Source organism: Neophocaena asiaeorientalis, unplaced genomic scaffold (genome assembly GCF_003031525.2).
Source record: "Neophocaena asiaeorientalis asiaeorientalis breed wild unplaced genomic scaffold, Neophocaena_asiaeorientalis_V1.1 scaffold9, whole genome shotgun sequence".
NCBI lineage: Eukaryota > Metazoa > Chordata > Mammalia > Artiodactyla > Phocoenidae > Neophocaena > Neophocaena asiaeorientalis.
The window spans coordinates 1,685,462-1,709,161 of record NW_020171825.1 but is presented as its reverse complement, the minus strand read 5'-3'; the positions used below and the strand labels follow the sequence as shown (position 1 = coordinate 1,709,161).

The 23,700-nt window shown below is 40.0% G+C and overlaps 2 protein-coding genes across 5 annotated transcripts in view; one reads left to right on the top strand and one right to left on the bottom strand.

Annotated features, from left to right (window-relative positions):
- The window catches only part of UBAC2 (UBA domain containing 2), a 153,902-nt gene that overhangs the window by 65,510 nt on the left and 64,692 nt on the right, over positions 1–23,700 (top strand). The gene's annotated exons all lie outside the window — the stretch shown is intronic.
- LOC112396133 (G-protein coupled receptor 183) lies at positions 9,002–21,776 on the bottom strand. Of its 3 annotated transcripts, none has more exons than XM_024739711.1 (3): positions 21,650–21,756; positions 14,121–14,206; positions 9,002–10,655 (listed from the first exon to the last, which is right to left on the bottom strand). In XM_024739711.1, exon 3 carries the CDS (start codon positions 10,635–10,637, stop codon positions 9,555–9,557), a length of 1,083 nt encoding a protein of 360 aa, XP_024595479.1. In that variant the 5' UTR covers positions 10,638–10,655; positions 14,121–14,206; positions 21,650–21,756; the 3' UTR covers positions 9,002–9,554. The 3 variants fall into 3 exon arrangements, with proteins under 3 accessions (XP_024595479.1, XP_024595486.1, XP_024595473.1); XM_024739718.1 differs by lacking the exon at positions 14,121–14,206 and adding an exon at positions 20,962–20,994 and having other exon boundaries at positions 21,650–21,707; XM_024739705.1 differs by lacking the exon at positions 14,121–14,206 and having other exon boundaries at positions 21,650–21,776.

Here is a 23,700-nt window from a genome sequence, read left to right as displayed (position 1 = left end):
TTTAGCTCTTAATATTCATTTTAATTTAATAGACAGAAAAAAATCTGTGCTGTTTCTCTTCAGAGCTTCCGAGTGCTGCCACTGTATTTTATACTTTTTTTAAAAATTCTGAAATAATTCAGGCCTTATAGGACAGTTACAGGAATAGGACCCTAAACCCAGATGCCCTAGTTATTAATGTTTTTTACGTTTGCTTTATCATTTTCTCTCTATGTACAATGGTATTTTTTCTGAATCATTTGAGAGCAAGTTGGAGATGTAATGCCCCTTTACCTCTGAATACATCAGTATGTATTACCATAAAATTGGCAATTATCCACTTTTGTCGCAAAAAAGAAAAAAAAAATCTGGTCCATGGGAGAGCTCAGAATTACATCTTACGTTTAGTTGTTATGTCCCTTTACTCTTTAATCTGGAACAATCCTCATTCTGTCTTTGTCTTTTGTGTTCTTGACATTTTGAAGAGTATGTTAGTTACTTTATAGAAGATGGTACTTATTTTAATAATGTGGTAAAATTAAAGATTTTGAAGGAAGCATTAGATGAAAATAATTTGTACTTCCCTTGTTTTTTTTTTGGTATAACCTGTTAAAGATTTTTATTATGAGAAATTTCAATCACAGAAGCAGAGAGAATAATAAAATGAGCCCTATTACCCAGAATTAATCATTAACATTTTTGCTCCCCTTCCTTATTCTTATTCTATTCCCCTAAAAACTAAAATACTTTTAAGCATTTTGCAGCAATTTCTAGACATCGTAATATTCCATATTTAAGTAAGGTCTAAAAAGTAACAACCTTTGCTTATATAAACATATTACTTTTTTTTTTTTTTTTTTTTTTTTTTTTTTGTGGTACGCGGGCCTCTCACTGTTGCGGCCTCTCCCGTTGCGGAGCACAGGCTCCGGACGCGCAGGCCCAGCGGCCATGGCTCACGGGCACAGCCGCTCCGCGGCATGCGGGATCCTCCCGGACCGGGGCACGAACCCGCGTCCCCTGCATCGGCAGGCGGACTCTCAACCACTGCGCCACCAGGGAAGCCCTATAAACATATTACTTTAACCTAACAAAATTATTTATAATTCCTTAATATTATATACTACCAAAACTATATTCAAATTTCTCCTATATCCATTTTTTCTCTTTGCAAAAGCCCTTTACATTTGGTATTGCATTTGGTTGTGATAGCTCTTAAGTTTCTCTCTCTCTTTTTAATTAGACACGCCTTCCTCCCTTTTGGTAGAATAATATTTTTTACGGTATAGTGCATATGCCTGGATTAGCTTGCTCATTATCTTTTCCAGGGTCCTCTTAGTGTATATCCACATAAAGCAGAGGTCGGAAAGCTGGATGCTGTCTTTCCTAAAGTCCCTTGCATCCAGAGTGCTGCCGGTGATTCAGGTTCTTGTATGGTGCTTGAGTTCAGTGTGAGCTGAGGCAGTAGCATACGAGATGCCCATTTTGCTGGTCCATTTCTACAGACCCAACAGGGCCCTGGAGGTTACAGTGTTCAGACAACTTCCTGATCCCTAGACTCTGCTGAAATGACGTAATGACTTCCTGATTCCCAGCATCCTGAATGTGGCAGAGGAAGCAGTCTCCATGGTAGACCAGTCCTTGTGTGTTTTTCCAGGAGCCTGTTCCTGGACGCGAAGCCTGGATCTGCCCTTCTGGCCCTTTCAGAAATTTCACAAACACTTAGGTCTGTATACTAAATCTTTTTCTGCCCCCAAACAGCTGGAGAGGTTTCTATTATCTGTAAGTGAAACTTGACTGACAGAACTGGTAATCAAAAGAACGTAACTTTTATCTTTGACTTCAAATGTATATGTACAAAGCAACCTATCTGAATCTGAAACATTCAGATTTGAACTGGGATGTGGTTTAAGGGAAAGGAAGCAGCTCTTTGCCCATGTGTGCGTGTGTTTATGAAGCCCTGACAATCTTTTCATGCAGATTCCTGGTGTAACCTGTTCTTTGCTGGTGACTTTGTCAACAAAAGCCATCTCTTACTAGGACTTCTTGTAGGTCTGTTGACACCACCATCCCCTGTGCTCCTAGGATATGAATGTGGCCCCGTGTATCCCATTCCTGTCTTCCCATATGACTTGGGTTGTGCGGCTGACTGGTGAGAGATGGAGACCAGCAGCCGTGTGACCTCCACCTGCCTCTGCCTCTCAGTCCCCTGTGAATTCATTCTTGAATTTCTGCTTCCACCCCTGATGTAACAGCAGTATGGGAAATGTGTTGAGGACTGCACTTACCATTTTTTAAAATTTATTACAGAAAATTTCAAACATACATGAATGCAGAGAGAGTAATATAATGACTACCACGTACCCATCACCTTATCAGCATTTTGTCAAACACACAAACTTCAAATAATTTGACAATTGGATCCCTAATGGTACACTTTTTTTTCTTTCTCTTTTCCATTTTACTATTTGCTTTCTAAATTCTTCATGGCCAAGACCTACAGTATCTCTCAGCCCTGCCCCTGCCTTCAGTTAACCAGCCTCTCCGTGGCTCTCTCCCCCTGGGGTCTCTCCCTCCTCCCAGGGTCTCCCCTCCCTGGGTCTCTGGGGACCTGAGTGCGTGGGTTCAGGCACCATCATAGGCCCCGTCTCAGGTAGAGCCCTTACCCTGTGTTGGGACTCACAACAGGGACTGCATTGAATTATAATATATGATAGACCAATAATATTGTTTGCATTGATTTTTTTTAAACTCTAACACAGGCAGTAACCCCATATATTTTCACTACATATTAAAAAAAAAAGCAGATGTTTCACTGTAGGACTTAAGGGGGAAATTGTGGAACTGAAGTCGTAAGAACACATCAAAATGTTACTTTTTTTAGAGTAGGATTAAAACCTTTTGCAGCCTTTGTGTAGTTTCATTCTGACACACTTTTTTTCTTCTCAACCTGCATGGGAAAAATCATTCTTACAAGATATGGGAAGAGAAATAAATGTTCTCACACTCTGAGAAAACTGTTAAAAGCCCGTCAAAAATTACTTGAGTTCTTGGTTCAGATCCATTGCGGTAGGTACCACATGAGACGGAAGGTGGTGCGGTTCCTGCCCAGGAGTGACTTGCAGTTCACTCAAGTAGGCAAGACAGCTGAAGATCACTGTTAACAACAAGAAGCAACGTAGTAAGTGTGCAAATAGAGAAAGCAGGTCTTTACAATTTGGGGGGAAGATAAACTATTGAAACATCATAGCATGTATTTTCCCATGTACAGACCCTCTTATACAGTTTCTTCCTTCTAACAATCACAGTGCTGCAGAGGTTTCTCTAAGTTTGAAGAGTCTGGCTATGCATTATCTGGGATAAATTAAATAAATGAGAGTAGTCCTCTGTAGCTTCCTTGTATGTGGAAGAAGAAGGAAAGCTAGTGGCACTCCTCTTATATTTTCCACAGAAAACTTTCTTTTTGGAAAAGAAATCTTGGCTAATTTAAATGTCATTCCAGTTTCTGATTTCATGTATTTTCCAGGATTAGTATTTCAGTACTGAGCATGTATTAGTTATCTGTTACTGCCTAACAAACTACAACACACAAAAATAAAACCTCTCATCCACATACTTGAATAGTACTAATCATAAAGTGTCCTCAGCTAACATTTGATGACCTGTAGTCAACATATATATTTTTTGAGCATTATCTCTATGCAAGGTGCAGTGCTCGGAGCTACCCAGGGTAGGAAGAAGTAAAAGTCAGGGTCTCTGCCCTGATGGAGTTTATGTTTCAGCTGAGGGATATAAGAATGATGCACGTGAAGTCACAGACCCTAGGCTGTTTGATGGTTAGCAAAGAGCCTACATATTCTGTAGTGCCGTTATTTCGTTGATAAGATAACGGAAATCTACAAAGGCTGAAAGACTGGACAGAGGTGATGTAGCTGACATGCAGTCAAACCAGAACCAGGTTTCCAGGCCAGTGTATTTTTTCTCTCCCTTTGTTTTCAAGATAGTATTCGTTTAAAGTTAAAACTATGTGGCATAGGCTGTATAAAAGCCAAATATGTTGAGGAAAGGGAAGATGCGTGGCTTTGAGTAGTCAAAGGAGAATTAAAGGAGCCGGTATGATTAGACTATGAGTGTAAAGAATAAATGGCAGAAACAGAATAATCCAACCAGGAGAACCAAATATTTGTTATATTCACAGCACAGACCAACTATACTATCTTGAAAGGTACATGTTGGGCAGTGGAGGGAAATGAAGTTGCAGAGGCTTGAAAGTGTGGGAGAAGAATTTGGACTTCATGTGGTAGTCCATGGGGAAATACTCTCAGTCCTAGAGCGTGAAATGACACGATGAAACGGGGATTAAGGAAGATTATGTTTGTTTGCCAGGAGAACTGCATCGTGTGTGCATTTTTCTTTTCTTACACTCGTTGTATTGGTCAGTTGCATTCTAAGTGTGTTGATCAGAGGCTAGCCTGTGTTGTGGCCACAGTTAACCCTGAGATCTCAGTGGCTGAATACATAAATGCATTTCTTATTTGCGCTACTTGGCCAACACAGGTGGATAGGGTACAGGGGTGGGGAGTTCTCCATTTACTCATTCAGGGACCCAGGCTGACCAAAGGTCCCACCACTTAGAACCTCGCTGGGCGCTGTGGCAGGAGAGAAGAGCAGTATGGAAGCTCCATCGCTGCTCTCCAGAGCTCCAGCCTGGAAGTGAGTGACCTATATCATTTTTGCCCCCAACCCATTGGCCAGAGGTAGTCATGTGCACCCCCAAAGGGAAGTTGAGGATATTCGAGCACTAAGTGTCTCTTCCAAGGCTCTCTGAGGACCTGGGCATATAATTCTACTTGCTTAAGAGAGACAATGTAGTGATTAAGAGTGACAGACCCTGGAGCCGGACTGCCAGAGTCTAGAGCCTGCCTCTCCACTTACTAGCTGTGTAGATCTGGGCAATTTACTGAACTTCTCTGGAGCATAATTTCCTCATCTGTAAAACAAGGATAATAATGGGACAAGCCTCACAGAATTATTGTGAGGCTTGATTATATATAAATTGCTTAGAGCATTATGCCATGTAATTGTTAGGAATTATTTAGTATTGCTGTTTTTTGTTGTTTTTTTGTTTTTTTCGCGGTTCGCGGGCCTCTCACCGTTGCGGCCTCTCCCGTTGCGGAGCACAGGCTCCGGACGCGCAGGCTCAGCGGCCATGGCTCACGGGCCCAGCCGCTCCGCGGCATGTGGGATCTTCCCGGACCGGGGCACAAACCCACGTCCCCTGCATCGGCAGGCGGACTCTCAACCACTGCGCCGCCAGGGAAGCCCATTGCTGTTATTATTAATCTGCTGGCTTCCACTACAGCACCTGAAAGGACGGCTAAAGTTTCTGATTCCAGTTGATGGGACCAGTGGGAAAGAAGTTGTAGTAATTTAGGTGTGTGATGCCAGCATCCGGACTAGGATGATGATTTGGGACAAAGAAAAGACAGGCAAGAGTGAGTGCAAGAGGAGAAAACCCAAGCAGGGTTCACTGGCCAAATACCATGGATGAGAGAGGATGATCAGGTGTGGGTGACCCAGAGAATGGAGCTTGAGTTTGCAGAGAAATTAGGGGGCCCCTGTGGAGAAGGACGATAAGCTGAAAGTCCGATGTGGTGATGGGAAGTGTCTGAGGCCTGGGAAGCCACAGGAAGCGGAGGAATGGAGCCATCTCTTAACATGTTTCTGTAGGAGGTGACATCCTCATGCTCCAAGTCAGGCTACAGGCACTGGGGCCAGTGCCTGTAGTGCACTGGATTGAGTCCCCAGCTCCACGTCTCTGTGGCCTGGCACTCCAGTTTCCTCATCAGCAAAATGGAGAAAAAGTTATACCCACCTCTTAAGGTAATGAGGATTAAATGAGATAATGCCTGTCAGGTGCTCAAAAAAGTGGCACATAGTAAACAGTCAGTAGTCATTCCTTCTCAGCTAATTGAGCTTTTAGTTGAGTAGAAATTTGAGGATTATTTTTTAAGTGACCAGTTCTTCAGAGTTTAACATAAAACAAACTTCCGGTGACATCGGTTCTCATGAGTGCATTTAGTCTTCCCTGGATTCAAAAGAGTGGGCTGTGTTGTCACCAGATCAGCTCTTCATTTTTTCACTCTTACCTGAATAGTCAATGAGCAAATGTTTTTAGCTTTGCAAAGAATAACAAATTACAGTGGGCTAAGAGTGACCAAAATAGACCATTTTAAAGGCTAATTTAAGGTCAATGCTTCCTCTTTTAAAATTGCCTGGTACTTTTTCCTGATCGGTAGGGCAACCACAGGGCAACTACTGCCCTGGCCTCTTGAAATACAAAATTGTTTTCAAGCAGAACATATTTGTGTATCTAGATTTAAATTGGCTTCTTGGGAGATTAGTTCTGTTCTTTAATATGTCTAGTTTATATTGTTTATATATAGTTTATATTGCAGGGTCTTAGAGGGTCTTTGTCTTCAATTACACAATTACATATTCTCCAGCATATGTAATTAAGCATTTAGAGAGTTTCTTTTCATTTCATTGAAAAATTAAGAACTTCACAGATATTTCAGTAGGGCTTTAGTATTTTGTTAGTAATAGTACAAAACAGGTGCTATTCAATTAGGTGGATATCTGAGAGCCTTCTGTGGGCGAGGCTCTGTACCACGTGCTGTGTATATAACCTACGACATTCTCATCCTCAGGGAACTCATAGCCTGAGTTTGTAATCTGCCTACTCTTGGTTATTTGTCCTATTTAAGGGTTAGCTAACCTGCTGGCCTATAACGAAACAAGCCTTGTAATACTTTTTTCAGGGTCTGTGTGATTCAGTTCCGTCTTTTTTATGGCTGGGATGTGAAGTTAGGGTTACATTCCTGATGCTGCCTCTAGTTTACCAGGTGCCTTTTCTGAATTTAGGTTTCTTTATAAAGTGTGGGTGATACAGTCTGCTCATCCTGTTTCACAGGATTGTGAAAAGGAAGACATTACATACTGCATGGACCATTTTTGTGAACTGTTGCACTCTTCATATATACGTGATGTCATTTCTAAAACCTAACCTTTACTATTCTATACTGTCTATTCTGTACTATCACTGAAGTGTCTACATGTTTATACTGACTCAAATTAAGTAGCTTTGAGAAGTTTTTTTAAATTAATCAAATGATCCTTTTAGAAATAAAATTATGGAAGAGGTAAATATGGTTAGCTGCCATGTAGCTATCAGCTTTCCTAGATGATTTTTCCTAGCTACATGTTATTATTTTAAATTGTTAATAATATATCACCTGACTGCTGGAGAAAATATTTATAGGTTGTGATTTTCAAATAATGTATTATATATAAGGCCATCTCCTTATTTCTGTAACAGAACACAAAATTATACAGCATTGTCCCTGTTCTCCAAGTTTACCTACTCCTGAGGGAAATGCATGGGAGATAAACCTAAAGCCAACTAATACTACAAGACACTGGGAGGGTGCCCCAAGGCCGTGTGTGAACAGTGGCTTCATGAATGAAATAGGAAGTAAGGTCCTTTTGAAGGAGAGCGAATAGCTGAATTGACTAGAGTACAGACCTTTTTTTTTAAAAGATTGATTGGAAAAAAAAAAAAAAAAAAGATTGATTGGAAGTAGGTTTAAAGTTTACCTTTTTGGCAGTATGGCTACTGATGATTGGATAAAATCATTTGCGCAGACTTGTGATATAGTGGAAGAAGGAGGGAGAAAACTACTCAGAAAGAAGCGTGTATCATTCCTTTGTCAAGTGACATAGGTATTTACTACCTTGTTTGGAGGATCTTAAGAACTGACCATTAGCACCAAGAGGACTCTCTTACCTGCTATGAAACAGCATGTTGGCTTATACATACAATAGTCTATGCTGGAACATAGTCATAGAGCTAGTGTGCCATGAAGATGATCTGAAATTCAGGAAGCTTTGTTTCTGGTTTTCCTTTAGCAACTTTCACAATGGTTTCTCTTTTGGGATCCAACTCAAATGACTACATAAGTGCCACCCTGCATAAAATTTAGTGTTTTGCCCTTTTTTCTCCTTCACTTGGAAATGTTTATTAGATGGAGTGAAGGAGAGGCCCTAAGTTCCTGACTTGAATCCTTGTGGTCTCACCTGTCTCCGTAAGGTGAAACAAGGACCAGTGCCTATTTTTGACAGTGGCTTTTTAAGGTCAGCCAGCTATCTATGAAGTTAACAAAATACAAATCAGAAAGCACTCAGTAAATGGTGCTGAATCAACCATTAAGATTAGTTTTCTAAAAAAAAAAAAAAAAGATTAGTTTTCTTACAGGATAAAAGTTGAAAATGAGTAAGAGAAGACTTTAAAAGAAAATCTTTCCAGGATATAAAGCCTAATAAAAATTTTAAGTATGACTCATGACACAGCATTTCATCTCTTTAGTTCCGTCATCAAACTTGGTATCATTGCTAACATGGATACTGTATTGGGGTAATTTGGGGATTCAATAAAGCAAATTTGAGCTGGCAGATGGGTGATTGTACTTGCAGAGGTCATGCTACTCATAAAAAGGTATTTATTTATATAAAATTTATATATTTATTTATATAACATTGTAAAGGATCCTGGCTACTCTGAAGTTTATGATTTTGCATTTTACTCCCCATCTTCTTTAGGCAAGCGACAACTACACCCCACCGCTCATCCTCCCTACCCTTTCTGGTAACCGAAATCCCTGAAATACAGATACAGGGTACTGTCAACTTCTGTATAAATAAGAATCCATCCCCTAGGGACCCAAGAAAAACCAAGGCTATTTGTATACTTTTTTATTCTCAAGAAGAATTTAGCAAGTGGTGCCTCCTTCCACATGAAGTCCTTGTCGTATTCCTGAGCACTGGCCCTTGAATGCTATGCTGGCTGTTTGGGAAGAGCTTTCATTGCATTCATCACCATAATGTTGCTGTCCAAACTCTGTCTACTGCTAATTTTATCCTCCCTGTAACTTTTGCTGAGAGTTGACAGTGAGCACTGAAGGACATACTCATAATTTTGTAGCATCCAGCTCTTTATTCCAAAAGAGTTTTTTGAAACAAAAATTTATGACTCAGAACAAAACAAAACAAAACAACTTATTATCGAGGAGATAAAGTCTAAGATTGAAAGAAACATGAACTGAAGAAATATGTTATCAAAAAAAAGAAAAGAAATATGTTACAATATTAACATTTCTACACTGGCAATATACAATTTTAACAGTCTTTTTCTTTTGCCAAATTATTGGCAGGAAATATTAATGATTAAATTTTTCATTAACACAAAACTTTTCTTTCTACACTGTGAGTTATTAAAATACGCTCCCTTTTGGTGTAGTATTTCATTTACAAATTAGAACTTTGCTTAATGTTGTTCTCGAGTGTAAAAAAATGCATATATATCAATTTACTTCCAAGTTGGAGGTGAGAAATAGTGCCCAATGAAAGGAATTTAAAAGAACCCTAATTAGAAGTTAAACAATCATTTTGATTTATAAGAAAAGTCCTGCAAAGTTTGTCATACAGTTTACTTTGCTATAAATCCAAGATTTAATTCCTTTTTACTTTCCATTTAAAGACTTGGAATGTATTATCATTTGAGTTTCCGTCATTTCACGTGAGTTTTCTTCAGGGGCTGACTTCACGGCACTGGAAATTGATACACTGACTTGACGTTTCAGCATCTTCATGACCTTTCTCTTGTACCCTTTACATGCAAAGAAATATATAAAAGGGTCCATGCAGCAATTGAAGTTCATCAGGCATACTGTGAAGTGCAGAGATACCTGGAATGAATATCTTTGGCTACATTCCAGGAGATCAGGAAAACGAAGCTTCTTAATCATGTGTTGAATAATTGCAATATGATAAGGTGTGAAACAGACAACAAACACAACAATTATAAAAATAATTGTGTTGAGAGCCTTTTTGTTTACACCAGATTTCTCACTTAATGGGTTCTGTTTGGCAGTTTTAAAGAGCTTGCAACAGATTTGAGAATAGCAGATAAGAATGATTACGAGCGGAAGTACATATCCTATGAAACATGCACCAAGCAGAATCCAGGGAAGAGATTTGGTTCCTTCAAAGTTTGGATATTCCATGCACATAGTCCTTTCAGCCTCCTGCTTTGACATAGGTTTTATGAGCAGTGGGAGTGTTTGAGCAAATACGAGAATCCAGACAAATATGCAAATGCATTTTGCATGTTCGATTCTTTTCATCTTGTTGTACCGCAGCGGGTGCACCACAGCAAAGAACCGGTCAATGCTCAGGCAGGTCATGAAGTTCACGCCTGCGTACGTGTTGATGTAAAACACGAGAGCAGTTATCCTACACAAGGCCTCGCCAATTCTCCAGTCAAAACCCAGTGCATAGTAGGCTATCCGTGTAGGCAGAGCAGTGGTGAACAGTATGTCTGAAATCACCAAATTGGTTGAATATAGAGTGGTAGAGTTGATTTTTTTCCTGTTTTGAATAATGACCGTCAAGGCCAACAAGTTTCCCACGAGCCCAATTATGAAGACGATGCTGTAATGCAGAGGCATGAGGATCCTGGCTGTGTGGTGGTGGGCGTAGAGGTCACAGTCGCTCTCCAGAGGAGCTGCAGAGGGTGTAGTAAAGTTGTCCATTTTTATATCCATCAGCAGTGTTCAAGGTCTCTAAAAAAACCAAGAAGGGTACGTTTAATTAAAAAAGCATATTTAACTAAAAGCGATAAAAACTGCCTCCTATAGATCTAACTTTTAAAATTTCAAGATTGATATAATTTTTTATAATCTGTGATACGTAATGTGGTTACATACTATATAGTAACAGAAAGAGCAGAGAATAAAATTTATGTTTTTACTCTCACAATTTGGTGGTTTTGGCAAAGCTCTGGCAAAGGAAATAGAACCGTTTAAATAGGGCAAACGTATTTTTGCGAGAAGAGGGAATGCACTAACTTTTTCGGCAGAAATTTCCCCTTCCTTTTTCTGAATCATCGTCTGGTTAAGGGTAAAATCATGTAAAGCACCCCACATTTCAGGAAGCGTAAAACTTTGCTTTTAAATTGAATATCAGTTGGACTTTTTTTTTCCGCCAAATGCATATCACTGCCAGGAAATGAAGTCAGTCACACATTTATGTAGTGAAATATGGACTCACCACAGTGATCTGATTTGTGTTAACCCCAAAATTGTGAGAAACAAGCTAAGGCCTTTGTTAGGTTTTCTTAAAAAAGAAAAGAAAGAAAGAAAGAAAAGAAGACGATGACCACAGCAACCCCAACAAAAAAGAAGAAAAAGAAACAGAAAGGGAAGAAACGTAAGAGCTTCAAGGGGAAACTTTAAAATTAATGCAGATACCCCGCTGATGCATGCAGTATGTGTTCCTACATGGACACACTGTAGGAAGCATTACACATGTGGTGTTCTGTGTTCTGCTTTATTCATTTACCATGTTCATGGATCAGTGTAATCTATATTTTTGTCCTGTGTGTAGATCTTGTATAGACATTTGATAGATATTCTGCAGTATTACAGTGTGTTAATGCATAATTTGCTTATCTACTCCCTTTATGAATATCTGGATTATTTCCAACTCTTTTCTTGTTATAAATAACGTCTAAGATGAAATTTCAAGTCCTCAGTTGAAAAGTGGAAAACTCCTACAATAAAACTCCATATATGAGGCTGAACTTGGATAAAACTAAGGAAGAGAAGAGCAACAAATTCTGTGAAGTTATTTTTAGAAGAAAAATAATTTTCTGATAGGTCTATCTCTATGCACAAATCTGAAAGTCACCAAAGCTGAGGGAAAAGTTCAATATATCTAGTGATGATGGTACTATACGTTAAAGGAAAGAACTCTATCCCTAGCCTTATCAAAGCAGTGACTACAAATCTACTTCTCCGACTGCTGTATTAAATGAGTTGGAGCTCTGCTAACTTAGTTCTAACCGTCTTAAGACAGTGATACTGACGGACAAGGAAGGTTCTGAGAGGCTTGCACTAATGTCACAGGTGTGCATCATCTACAGTGTTGATAGGTTAATCATGAAAGTATGGGAATACAACCTAAAGCAAAAGGAAGTAGAACTTTTTATTAATCAAGGGAATACAAGAAAGGAGACTGGGAAAAAGCCAAGGATGAGGATGATAGGTAGAAAACACAAAATAAGAGGGTAGGAAATGCGTCACAACAAATTTAAATGGCTTGAACTCACCGATTAGAAGACAGAGACTGTCAGTTTGGATTTTTAAAAATCCAGCTGTATGCTGCTTAGAAAAGAGGGAACTCAAAGCGATTTGGAAAGTTTGAAAACAGAGGCACGGGAAAACGCATACCAGGCAAACCCCAACCAGTGGAAAGCCAGAGTAGCAATATTAACATCAGAAAAAAATAGAATCCAAGGCACAATCAACATTAATAGGGGTAAAGAAGGTCGCTACACAAGTTAAAAAGAACAGTTCACCAAGGACATGAAAAGAATCATGAACTGTACGTGTAACAGCAAAACTTGACAGAATTTAAAGGAGAAATGGTCAAATCCACAGCCATAATGGGAGATTTTAACACATTTTTATTAGAATATGACAGGTAAGAAAAAGATTGACCCAACATGACTTAAAAGCTAACAGAATTTGTGCTGAAAGCACATTAGAATTATTTGCAAATTTAACCATGTACTAGATCATGAGAGGCGTCTCAGATTTCTCAGAAAATCGTTAGCTAGCAGCTCACAGTCCTTGTGAGTAGTACCGTGCAACTAAGTTAGAAACCAAAAATAAAAAGATAAAGGATGCACTTGGAATCTAAAGATATATTTTTCTGAGGAACTCATGGGTTAAGAAATCACAATGCAAAATTTGAAGTGCTTAGAACCAAAGGACAAAAATACTACAAAACTGTGGAATGCAGCTAAAGAGTTAATCCAAGATTGATGCAAGACCTTGAATGCATTTATTTCTTAAAAAATTGAAAATAACTAAGTTAAATATACAGCTCCAAGAAGCTAGAAAAGAACTGAGTTTGCCCCCAAAAAAGTAGAATAATAAAATTAATTGGAGATATTAATGAAATAGAAAACAAAACAAACAAAAACCAATAAATATGGACTTTATATTTTGTGCGGGGGTGGGGGGATGGAGTGATTCTTGAAAGGGAAATTGTGTAAATTGCAGTTGTGGAATAAAAGTAGGAAAACTTTTTGCAGTTAGTAGGGAAAGGCTTCGCTCGTGTGAGAAGTGGCTTTCAGGAGCCGAGACCGGACATGAGGGAGAGGTGGAAATTCCAGGCACGGGTTGCAGTTTAGGAACAGGCATCAAGAGCTGCCTTTATTTTTCTAATTTTTGTGAAAAAAAATGTTTTTCTGAAAATCTCAACATGTAAATTTTATTTCGAGGAGTCTTCCAAAGCAGGTTCCTGGGAACTGCCTTTAAAATACATGGTGGGGAAAAAAATACACTGTGGAGTCTGCTAATCCTCCATCTGAATAATAATTATTGTAGAGATTAGGAAAGTTTCACTAATGTATGAATCAGAGAATGTGCCATTGCCTACCAGTTGTAAATGCACGCCCAGCTACTTCACTGAATGAAATAAAGCACCCAGTAGAGTCACAAAAGGCAGTGTTTTCAGAACATTTTAAGTTAAGAAAAAGATGTTTAACACAGTGTTAATTTTAAGTGCGAAAATTTGCAACCAAATCAAATGTCCATCATTAGGGAACTGGTTAAGTATTTTATGGCCGTATAGTAGAATACGATGCAGCCACTGAAAATGGCAATGTAGATGCCTATTTCCTGACAGAGAATGATGTCAAGTAAGGAAAGCAGATTCCACAACAGGCCACTTTGCGGGTAGGAAAAGCAGCTATTCACAGACACATCCCTGCATGGATATATAGGCCAAAACATAATTCACAAGTACAAGTAATTTTTGAGTTTCATCATATATTCTAAATTTTTAACACCAAACATGAATTGACTATGAAATGAGTAAATAGGTAAATAATTTTTTTTAATCTGAAGAAATCTTTTTTGAAATTTAGCTCTTCTTGCAAAAGCCTTGTCCTCTGACATACTTTTCAAAGCTAGTGCTTTTTATTCAGATTTATGCCTTAGTTTTCGCTAGGTGCCTACCTTAAGTCATGTCTGGAAGAACCGTCCCAGCAGCCCTGCAAGCCAGGTGTTGCCATCACGCACCCACACTCCACTCGAGGAAACCTCTGTCAGAGAAGGTAAGGGTCATGCTGGATCCTTCTCTCTGCCAACCTGGCTTCAAGCCTCCTACTCTGTCCAGTCCTCGGCAGGGGCAACTGCTTCACGCTGCCTTTCAAGAACTGAGAGTTTGTAGTTTCAAACTGGTCTAAGCTTCAGGGCCATCCTCACCTGTACACAAACAGCCGGGGCACATGTGGCCTAGCCGTTCCAGAGCAGGGAGACGATTCTTCCAGAGGACAACGGGACTCCCACTCCAGGAGAGGTGCCTTCCCAAGTGGGAGGCCAGACTGGTGGACGTTGCGTCATAGAGCCCTGAGGGGGAGACTGGGGAAGGGCTGTTTGCTGCCCGCCCCTGCCCCGAGTCCGTCTAAGAAAGGCACTTGCACAACGTGGATGTGTAAATGGGCTGACCCAGAGGATCTCAAGTAAAGGAGAATCTGGGCTGTTTTGAAATGTGTTCTTTTGCATATTTAGTAACCTCTGGAAGGTTGATTCCATCCGTCAACAGCTCTAGTATATTACCTTTGGTGTTACTTCTCCTGTGTTACTAATGCTATAGTTTTAGTCCATTTTATCTTTTCCAAATTGAGAGAAAACCACTTTCACATACTTGACTGTTGTTATCCCGTTCTTATATCAACCAATCCCAATTTATTATCATCCTCCTTCGGAAATATTATTTTATCCCTTCCTTTAATCATTTTAGGATTCAGGATTACTTTCCTGAACCTTGACTTACTCCATTCTTTTATTCAGCAAAAATTGGGTTTAGTGCCTCCTCTATATGCTAGATCCTGGAAATTCAGAAATGATACCTTTTAATGTCTGAGGACCTCAAACTGAAGGATGGATGTTGGGAATGTGCTGTTGTCTGAATGAGGTGTTATCTCAGTATTTGCTATGTTTCTTCTCACACACACACCGCACTGGGGTTCTGCTTGCTTTTTGCATTACATTGCTCCTTTACCAACCTTTCAATTGCAGATTCCCCTTTTAACTGTTTCTAGTCCTTCCTCTTTTAGTCATAACTAAATCCTTTCTTTCTTTCTTTCTTTCACTATATTTTAAATATTTGTCATAATTATTAGACAACAGCGTCTGACATGGTATTTAGGATAGACATACAGAGTTGTACTTGAAAGTATTGATACTATGGCTCGTCATTTTGTTGCCTTAAGAAAAGCATAAAGAAATGTTTGTTCTAAATTTTTTTTCCTTAGAACACTTGTACCTGTAATAATTATAATTTCCTCATAATGCTTTCTGATGAAAAGATGTACAATGTCCCTAAGTTGTCCTTAGTGCCTCACAGCTGAGAGACAAGAATGAGGATTGCAAGCTTTGCCCTGAGGGCACAGATAGTACCTGGGCTGCGGGAAGTGTGGGTCCTTATTCAGGTTCCACCCAAGGAACTACGGGGCAGCCATCTGTGCCAGTTCTCTTAACATTTTTGTTAATAAGCAAACGAGGCTATCTCAGGTTTGTCTCTGTAATGCAATATTGATCCTTTTAACTTTACTATTATCCTAACGTGTAAAACAGCAAGTTCTTCCACAGCAAAATATCCTCCGAAGTATTTTCACTTACACTTTTGAAAGTGGGCCTGTGTGTGCTTTTCTCTAGAATTGATTTCCTCACTAATAGAGTAGCTAGTGTTTCTTAAGACACTATCATGTCATTTTTGCATAACCAGACATGTTGACATGAACTGTCAAGTTCTTTCTAGCCACAGAAAGGAAAAAATAAAAGGCCCCCTCAAAACTCATTTATTAGTATTAAAGAAAACTAAGAGCTAATGTGATTTGTACTCTAGAACTATTTACCCTGGATACCAACTTGGAGGCATTTGTGACTTTTCACAGGGTACTTCTGCAATCCCAATTTACTTGCTTGGATAATGATTTATTTGTGGCAGAAACAGAATAAAATCCTCATTATATTCAAAGATTTAGTAAATGCTAGAATACCAGCTTTTAGTGTTTAGCTTTAAGATTCCTGAAATGTCCTGAATACCCCTAATATTTATTCGCTTAATAATCATCAACACTTAAAAGTGAGAAGGGGTTAAACTTCTAGTAATTTTGTTTAAATTCAGTCCTTAGCAATGAATGGAATGGGTCAGATCATGCTGACATGATCACTAATAAGAGGTGACTTCTCTGTGAGGTGAAGTCTGCTCAGGACCATGTTTACACATTGAGATGCTGTGACTCAAAGTGCCCACAGTGGCCTGCACCAAAGAGGAAGTTACAGGAGTACGCTCTCAAAAACAACCCGAAGAATGGACGTGCAGATACAAGTGATACTTGCCTGTTGTTAAACGATGAGTGTTGTTGTTTGATCCCATTGTTTGCCTGATTTCTGTTGCTACAGTGTCCTTTGGTTATTTTGTTGAAGAGGGGTAAGATTGAGGGAAAATTTCTGGAGTGGGAAAATAAAGTCACTGGGAAAGGAGGGGGCAGAGGAAGGCTCCAGGCTCAAAGGAGCAACAAGGATTTGGTCTCCCGGGAAGCAGACGAGCACAGATGGATCAGGACAGCAGGCTGGGGCTGTTTACTGCCTTTGAGGACAAACATACCCCGTGGAAGAAAGAAATCATTGCTGCTTCCTCCTGTTACCTAGTTTTATACGTATTTGTCAGTTGCTTGAAAAAGCCTCCTTGTTCTTAAAGCTGAGCAAACAGGGACATCTGAGTTTGGTCCAGTGTCACACATACCGGGGCCTAGCACTCAACCAGTCATGTTTCTCGCCTGCTTTACGGTGACTCAACAACCATCACCTGAGCAGTTGTGTGTCCCACTGGCCTGCGAAACAGGCATCCCTGAGGCACAGACGGGCAGTGACCAGCACAGGCCCAGCCTCGCGTCCCTCCACTGGTGCAGTCTGATGGCCATTCCAGACTACTACCCTGCTCTCAACCGCTCTGACAGCCAGCACACACCCCGATAACCTAGTCAAAGAGATCTTCCTACACTATCAGGGGATACTTTTTTTTTTTCCACTAGCTTTGAGTCCTAGGTTCATAGCTGTGTCCAAGATTGATTTTTGGGGAGATTATATAGGGAAGATTGTCCAGAAAGGTGACCACTGACAGGTGCCCCCACTTTCTCAGACGGAACCTCCCACGTGCCAGAGTGTTTATGTCAGGAGTCGAGTCGTCTGCGGTCAGTGTGTCTGAGGGCATCTCTCTTCCCTGTCTCCTAGGGAGCTCGCTTGCTTGCATCCTCCAGCTTGTGGAAGGGTGACCCTGCGGCTCACCCCAGGACACAGCCTGGTCCTGCCCACCTCTCAGGAGGTCTGCACAGGGTCATGTGCAGGACAGTGCACAGGGAGCTTCTTCAGAACAGGAAAAAAAAACAACCCAGCATTGGCCCATCTGCACTTTCCTCTTTGTGCCTCGGCGGTGTGAACCCAGTGGGCACCCGCTAAAGACACTTCACCTTCTGTAAACACGTACATTGGAATTGATGGGAAAGTGAAAGGTGCCTGACATTTGTGTTATCTGGTTAAACACCCACTTGCACATTTGGGGTTTTACACAGTCTGGCTAGTTGTCTTTCACCTTTCACTGATTATTTATTCCTTGTGTAGCTGTTGGCAGCTTGAATACTGACTAGGATGGTATGAAAGTCTTCAGAGATGAAGACAGAGGAGGTGGTAGCACTGCGGACTTGAAATATATGGCATAATGTTTAGGAACTGGAAGAAAATATAATCCCACCGTAATACTCATTTCAGTGTAAGGAAGACAAATACTGTGTTTCCCTGTGGCATGATTTGACCTGTATGTAGGATAACCAACTGCATAATATACAAAGACTCCTTATAATGAAGGGCTGAGTCAGTATTATCTTTATCCTCTGAATCCAAAATATTTCTAGAAACAACCCTTTCTCCTTAAAGTTCAAGCGAGTTTCAGATTTTGATTTTCGTCTCTATTACCTCATAGAACTTAGAAACATTAAATATCCTCATTTTATGGATAAGCAGAATTCGGGAGAGATTGGATCATTTGCTCAGGGTCACCCCTCAGGACAGTTGCCAAGCCAGGGACCACGCAGGCCTCCGTGTCCTCGTCCCCTACTGCCTCCTGCCTTCAGCCCGCCGGCCCCCGGCCTCTCCTCTGCACGTCCCCTTCTGTCTGTCCGTCTGCCTGTGTGCGTGCTGCTCCCACTGCCCTGCCTGCCTCAGGCTGCCCTCACTTCTCCGTGGAGTTGCAGTTGCAGCGTGCACAGTGCCGTTCAGATGGTGCCCAGGCAAACTGAAAGCCGTCTGTCACGCCACACGGTCTCCTTCGTGGTCGGGGTCTGCTTCCCTCTTCAGCTGGATCTCTAGCCGTCTTCCATCCTGTGACCCCCTGGCTCCGGCCCTACTAGATTGCTTGCTGTCTTTTGATGTCCTGTGTTCTCTCACAGCTCTGTTCCTTTCTGACCCTCTTCCTTCTCTCTGGAGCCTCCTCTCCCCGGTCCTGGATCCTCAGCTCCTGCTTTCCTTCAGGGCTTCGCTCAGAATCAGCTGCTCCCGGAAGCTTCCCTGGTTTTATCCTCTCCTGCTGCCCCGACAGCACCTCCCCCTGCCCCGCAGAAAGGCAGCGTGGGGTGTCCTCACCAGGGCACTGCCCTCTGTACTGGCATTTGTACTGTTCGTTTTGTTTCTGTTTCCTACTGGCCTGTGAAGACCTGAGAGTGGGGGCTGTGTTGTTAATTTTGTACATCTCCAGCTGGCCCATGATTGATGCTCAATAAATATCCATTAAGGAATAGCAGAATCCCAGCTTTCTTGATCCTCAGAGTTTCTTATCAGACTGCAGGATACATTTGATTGATAATAGTAACCAGTATTATTCAGCATAGACTGTGTCCCAGGCACTGCCCCGGGCACCTTATGTATGTTCACTCACTGAATCTCACAAAACTTTCCCAAATCCATTGCCACGGGTGAAACTGAGGCACAGAGCACTTATGAGTCTTGCCTAAAGACACAGCTGTTAAGTGTCAGGATTTAATCCAGGCAGTTTGGCTCCAGAAATCACATTCAGTGTAGTATGTTTTAGCCCCTAGCTCCTATTTCCAGCATGATCTGATGTTATTGGTAGGAAACAAGTGAAATGGGAAGACATCTCAAAACTTTAACGCAAATCAACTCATACACCTGTCTCAACCAGAGAGCAGAGAAGGGCTAGGGAGGTGGGGAGAGGGAGGAGGGAGGGAAGGAGGGAAATATGCTGATATAAATCAGGAATTCATTAATTTATTTGTAGCATATTTCAAAGTAAGCAAAAGTTTTATAAATAAATTTAGATTTTTACTATTTTTAACAAGATTTCTATAAAACAGTTTGGACTAAAATTTCCACTGAGAGAAGATGGTGAAGACCTAGGATAGCTCTTCTGCTGTTAATTTATTTTTATACTGGTATTTAAATATTTGCAGATATTTAGCAAAATATTTTTATTCTTCTCTTTGGGCTTTCCAGATACCACAAGGATCTTTGTTACCTCTGTCGTTTTCAGAGGATTTTAACGTGTGTTATTTCATCTTACATTGAAGCCCACTATTTTACAAACTTCCTGGCAAGCTAAGAAGGATACAGACTGGAGGGTACTGCACATCCTCAGCACATACACAACCAGGGCATTTTAACAACTCCAGGAGTCCCTTAACCACAGCAGAGAGGAAGCTGTCACTAGTAAACTCCTTTACTGGATGGTGAGCTCTTTTTTTAGATGTAAACTTCTTGAGGATGATGGCTTTATCTCATTTTATCCCATAGAGTGTTTCAGAACTGGCCAGCAACAGATATCTAGTAAATGCCTCTGGAAAGCATAAATGAATGAAAGTCATATAGTGATGTGAGTTAATATTTGTTCCATTAAATGACTGCTCATGTTATGAAAAGCTCTCAGAAGCTAGTTGAAAGTGATTTATAAAAGGAATTCCCACCACCACATGATAGGTGAACCTTGTGAGTGAGAATGCTTTCTGGAGCGGTGTGCTCTTTGCAGTATTATGTCCAAAAACTATGATTAACCCCCAAGAGAAAGCATGCGCTGAAATACTCGCAAATGCAAAGTCCAGACAGAAAACACAGTTAGATGTATAATCATCCACAGACTCAGTCTTTATGTAAAATATTTTCTAAAGATCTAGAAATAAGTTCAAGAAAAATAATTCCCATAGAAATGATAGGGCAAGGAAACTTTGCGTATTGGATTCATCCTTCCGTGGTTTAATGGGCAGAGGGAAGAGAGAATGGTAACAGGCAGTTTTCCAGCACTTATTGTGAGGGCCAGTGCTGTAAGACCTGGGCAGTATGATTACTCCCCATTTTACAAATGAAGCAGTTGAAGCCTGAGAAGTAACTTGTCCAGGGTCACGCAGCTGGTAAATAATGGAGCCCCAGTTCAAGCCTGACTCCAGAGCGCATGCTCTTAACCACTACGCTATATTGTACTTAAAGTGAGACCACCTCCCCCGCCAAAATAAAAAAAAAAAAAAACACACCCTCCTTTAGAGGAAGTCTCTGCACAGCTTATATTTTACCAAGTTTCTGTTACTTCCATTCCCAACCTGGACGTAAATACTGGCAATTCACTGCATATAATTCATTGTTTTGTGATATTTTTTAGGAACACAGAAATTCTAGAAAAAAATACGGAGATGTGTTTAGTCTTTCTGATCATCAAATAAATATAAAGCAAAGAGATGTTCTTTTTTCACTTGTTAGATTAATAGTTTATGTTTAGAATTAAAATACTCACGTTGGCTGAGAAGCAGTGAGGCCCAGACTGTCACTGGTGGGAGAGTAAATTGGTAAAATGCTTTTGTAAACTGAAAAATATCAATTTATATCTGAAGTTGTTTTTTTTTTTTTAAATGTGTACCCTTTGCCCCAGGAATTCTACTACTGGGATTCTATCCTGAGAAATAATAGAAAGTATAAAAGTAGAGAAATAATAGAAGTATAGGAAAGACTTTTATGTACTTACATATGTGGTCAAATAGTAACATGTACTAACTCTTTTATTTTAAATTGTGCTGTATAACTTGTTATAAGTACAGTACATTTAAGTGTAGGAATACTCCATTTTAAAATAACTTTGTTCCTTTCCTTCATAAAGTATCCTGAAATACTGGCAGTATTTGATGATTAATATTTGATACTGTTTTTTGTAATTGTGAGTTCACACAGAAGTACAAAGTGAGCCCTGTTTTTTGGCAAAGATATTTCTGGCATGATCCATTGCTTTCACCCAGCTTAGTATCAGCTTATTAGAACTGCCTGTCACCAGAGAGTCTCAACTATATTAATGATAAAATCTTTGTTAGAAATGTTTATAGCTTTTTGTTGAATAGATTCTTTACCTTTACCTTCAACCTTAATTAGGGTTTCAAAGTTTTTCTTAACTCACAAGACCTTGTTGAAAAAGCAAAATATCTGGTACTTACCTCTTAGTGCCTTGTTGGGACCTCTGTGTGGTGGCAGTCAGTATTCGCCCAAACTGAAGTAGGTTAACCTTGGCACGTTGTTTTAAGGGAGATCATGCAGACATCCTTTTATGGTGGTGGCTTTTTTTCTGTCACCCTGTGACTGAGCACAGTAATGATCAGTTAGCCTCATGTGTGCGTGTGCACTTTTTTTTTGTTACTAGGAAGTGAAATTTTTCTGTTAGTGATCTTTTAAAAAAGAGTTATCCAAAAACCCCTTGGAATTTATGAATTTTTGATATCTATGGAACTTTATAAATTTTTCTATAAAGATTTAAGTTTTTAAAAAAAACTTAAGTTTTAAAAAAAATCCTTTGGAAGAGACTGAAGCAATAAACCTTAACCAGGAAAAAAAAAGAATCATAGTTATTGATGATTTTGTATCCATGTTATGTGTAAAGTGTGAGTTTTTAAAGGTTTTAAGGGAAAAAAATGTCAATTTTGACAATTCTGTCTGCCTGGAAACTTGGAGCAGGGAGTAGTTCACTCATTCTGTATCTTATCAACAGCTTAATGAGAAAGAAACAGAAATTTCTGTGGTGAGTGGAGAAAAATGCTCTTTTGTATGTGTACAGTGATTAGTCAGTATTTTCAGGCGGGAGACCAACTGACTGGATCGCTGATTGCATGGACACATGCATGACGAAGGAAGAGTTGAAGGGAGCATCCTACGGCTAGAATTGCCTCTCGTGCACAGGATGAAGGAGACCTGTGCTGTTCACCTTCAAGCCTTAATGGACTCAGTTTAAACCAACAGTGTCACATGGCTATCAAAATGGAAATTGATTTGCAGGCTAAAATAATGGAAATATAGCGCTCAGAACAAGAGAGATGATCTGGCCATTCCCAGTGAGCTCAGGAGGCTGCGTTTTACAGGGCACGGATGACCTTAGAGCATGGGTGGTGAGGGGTCTAGATGCCAGGTCTTAGGAGAAATGATGGAATAAACTGAGCATGTCTGGGCTTGGCAGGGACGTGATCATTACCCTCACGTGTTAGGAAGCTCTCATGGTAAAGGGTTTAGATTGTATGTGTTAGTCTTCCTAACTCCAGAGAGTAGAAGGAAGGCCTTGTAAGAGGAGGTTACCAGACAGCTTTCAAATCAAAATGTGAAAGTAGATCTCAAAAGTTGAGATCATAAAAAAATGGCATGTTGTCTCTTATTCAGGTGCTTGAATAAACAGGATGACTATTTTGAGGGATGTTAGAGAGAATTGAATCATTTGGTAGGAATTTGTAACCCTGTGACCTCAGAGGCCCTTCCACTCCAGGATTCTGTCAAAGTGGCTGAGGACCTTTAGCCTCTCAGCGGTGTTATTCCATTGAGAGGCTTGTTAGATTCTTATAAGCTCTAAAGTGCTAAAGATCTGTAGAGAAACCTTGTCAAACAGAAGAGCTACAACTCACCTAAATTCTTTGGGTCTCCACCCCATTATATAAAATAAAGGTATTGAACTAAATGATCACCAAGATAATTCCTAGTCCAATAATTCTGTGAGGGGGAAATACAGAGATTTTATGATTTGGTGGATCAGTATGATAAAATCTTCTAGAACTAGTTCCTTTAAAACTTGGATTGAAGAATCCTTGAAGAAGACACTGTTGAGAAGTTGTTTTTCAATTTGTTGAGAAGCCATCCTGGTGGGGTTTTGGTTTTTAGTTTTTGAAATAGTTTTTATTAAGTAAAACGTTGTTATATCATTAAATCTAGGTAAAGTAAATGTTCTAGCAAACTGGATCTCCCCCTTTTTTTGGTATTAGAGTAGTCAAGTGTATAAAGAAGAGGTGATAGGGTAATTGTCCTCTGAGATGCCGTTGAGGTTTAGTGTGAGATAATTTCATGAGCTCACAAACCTTATTTTTATTGTTGAAAGTTACCAGGATTTCTTTAGTTGTACTGTAAAAGTGGAGTCCATGTCGTTTTCTGTAGAAGAGATGGACGTTTGTGACCTGAACTGAGAGTTTCTACTATTTTATTTGTTCTGTCAAGCACAGTTGTGAGTATAGAGTAG

Coding starts and splice junctions, on each gene's coding strand:
- LOC112396133 (XM_024739705.1), bottom strand. CDS start 10,637: ATGGATATAAAAATGGACAACTTTACTACACCCTCTGCAGCTCCTCTG.